Raw genomic sequence first — 1,381 nt, 5'->3', positions numbered from 1 at the left:
CCCCGCGGCCGCCGGCGCTGCGCCCCCCGCGCCATGGAGGGATTCCCCGCCCGCGGGTACGGCACCGGCGGCGCCGACCACCGCCCGCTCTTCGGGGAGACCTCGGCCAGGGTAAGGCACAGCGCTCACAGCCCCGGCGGGGACACGCCGCCACCGCCTCCTCTCCCCTCCCCTTCGCGGAACAAACCGCAGCGAGGAAAACGCAGCGGAAAGTCCCGTAGTGTGTCCGCCACCCCCCCCCCACCCGGTGTAAATGCCCCCGGTAATGAGGAACCTCCTCCCTGACAGCGGCAGCCCCCTCCTCCCGCACCCCGCCACGGTTCCCGGAGAACCGCAGCCGGCCCGAGTGAGGAACCTGCCCAAATCCTGCAAACAAATTAAAAAAACACCCCTGTAAAATAACAAATTTGGTCTCCCCCCCCCCAAACCAGCATCGAAAATCAGAAAGATGCACCCCGATGGGAAAATGTAAAAGGAGCACCCCCTAAATTCCAAAAGAAGGAAACGCTGCAAACTGGCAGAATTATAATAATAATAAAAAAAACCGTCCTGAAATAAAACCAAAACAACCCCCTCCTGATCAGTGCCCCGAACCAAAAATAATCCATCAAAACCAGCCCAGGCAAACACCCCTCAAATTAAAAAAAAACAAACCACGTCCCCAGAACTATTTCCAACCCCCCCCTCCAGCAAGACCCCTTCCCCAAAGAAAAAAACTCCCAAAACAACCGTCTCCCCCCAAAACAATAAACTTTCAAATAAGCCCCCCAAAACCAACATCCCCCCAACTTCCTGGGGAATTGGGGCTCGAGGTGCAGAGAGCCCCAGGGTCGGGGGGACCCCTGGAGCAGGGCTGGGAAAGGGTGTGGGTGCAGACAGGGGGTCACGCAGCCGCCGCGTCCCATCCGGGTGCAAGTGGCCCTGCAGCCCCCCAAGCCGGGGCTTTAGGGCTGCAGCCCCCCAGGCTGCCTCTTGCCCGATTTTGGGGGTCTTTGCCGGGGATGGGGCTGGGGGGCCGCGTTTGGTGCCCTCGCCGTAATTTATTTTTCTCCCGGGATGGAGGAGACTGCGGTGTCTCTCCTTGGCGGTGGCTGACGTGTGGCAGCACCGACTCTTCAGGTGTCAATCCCCCGTAAGCCGCTCGGCCGGGCGGCTCTCGGCGCTGCTGCGGGTCGGTGCTGGGGGGAGGCCTGCGCTGGGGAGGGGGCTCCCCAGGCGCTGCCCTGCGTCGGGATCCCTCGGGAATCATGATATTTGGTGGTGTGCACCTGTGTCCAGTGGGGTGACATGGGTTTGTGACTTAGGGTTTGTTCCCTATTAGGGGATGTTACCCAGCAACGTGTGTGTGTGTGTGTGTGTGTGTGTGTGTGTGTGTGTGTGT

The 1,381-nt window shown here is 60.5% G+C and overlaps 1 protein-coding gene across 1 annotated transcript in view; it reads left to right on the top strand.

Annotated features, from left to right (window-relative positions):
- The window catches only part of TMEM243 (transmembrane protein 243), a 9,074-nt gene continuing 7,693 nt past the window's right edge, over positions 1-1,381 (top strand). Inside the window, exon 1 of the mRNA XM_027679492.1 lies at positions 1-111. Within this exon, the coding sequence (XP_027535293.1) occupies positions 34-111 (78 nt within the window). The 5' untranslated portion in view covers positions 1-33. The remainder of the gene's footprint in view (positions 112-1,381) is intronic.

This window comes from Neopelma chrysocephalum, unplaced genomic scaffold (genome assembly GCF_003984885.1).
Source record: "Neopelma chrysocephalum unplaced genomic scaffold, ASM398488v2 Primary Assembly neopelma1_45, whole genome shotgun sequence".
Taxonomy (NCBI): Eukaryota; Metazoa; Chordata; class Aves; order Passeriformes; family Pipridae; genus Neopelma; species Neopelma chrysocephalum.
This window is presented reverse-complemented; position numbering and strand designations above follow the sequence as displayed.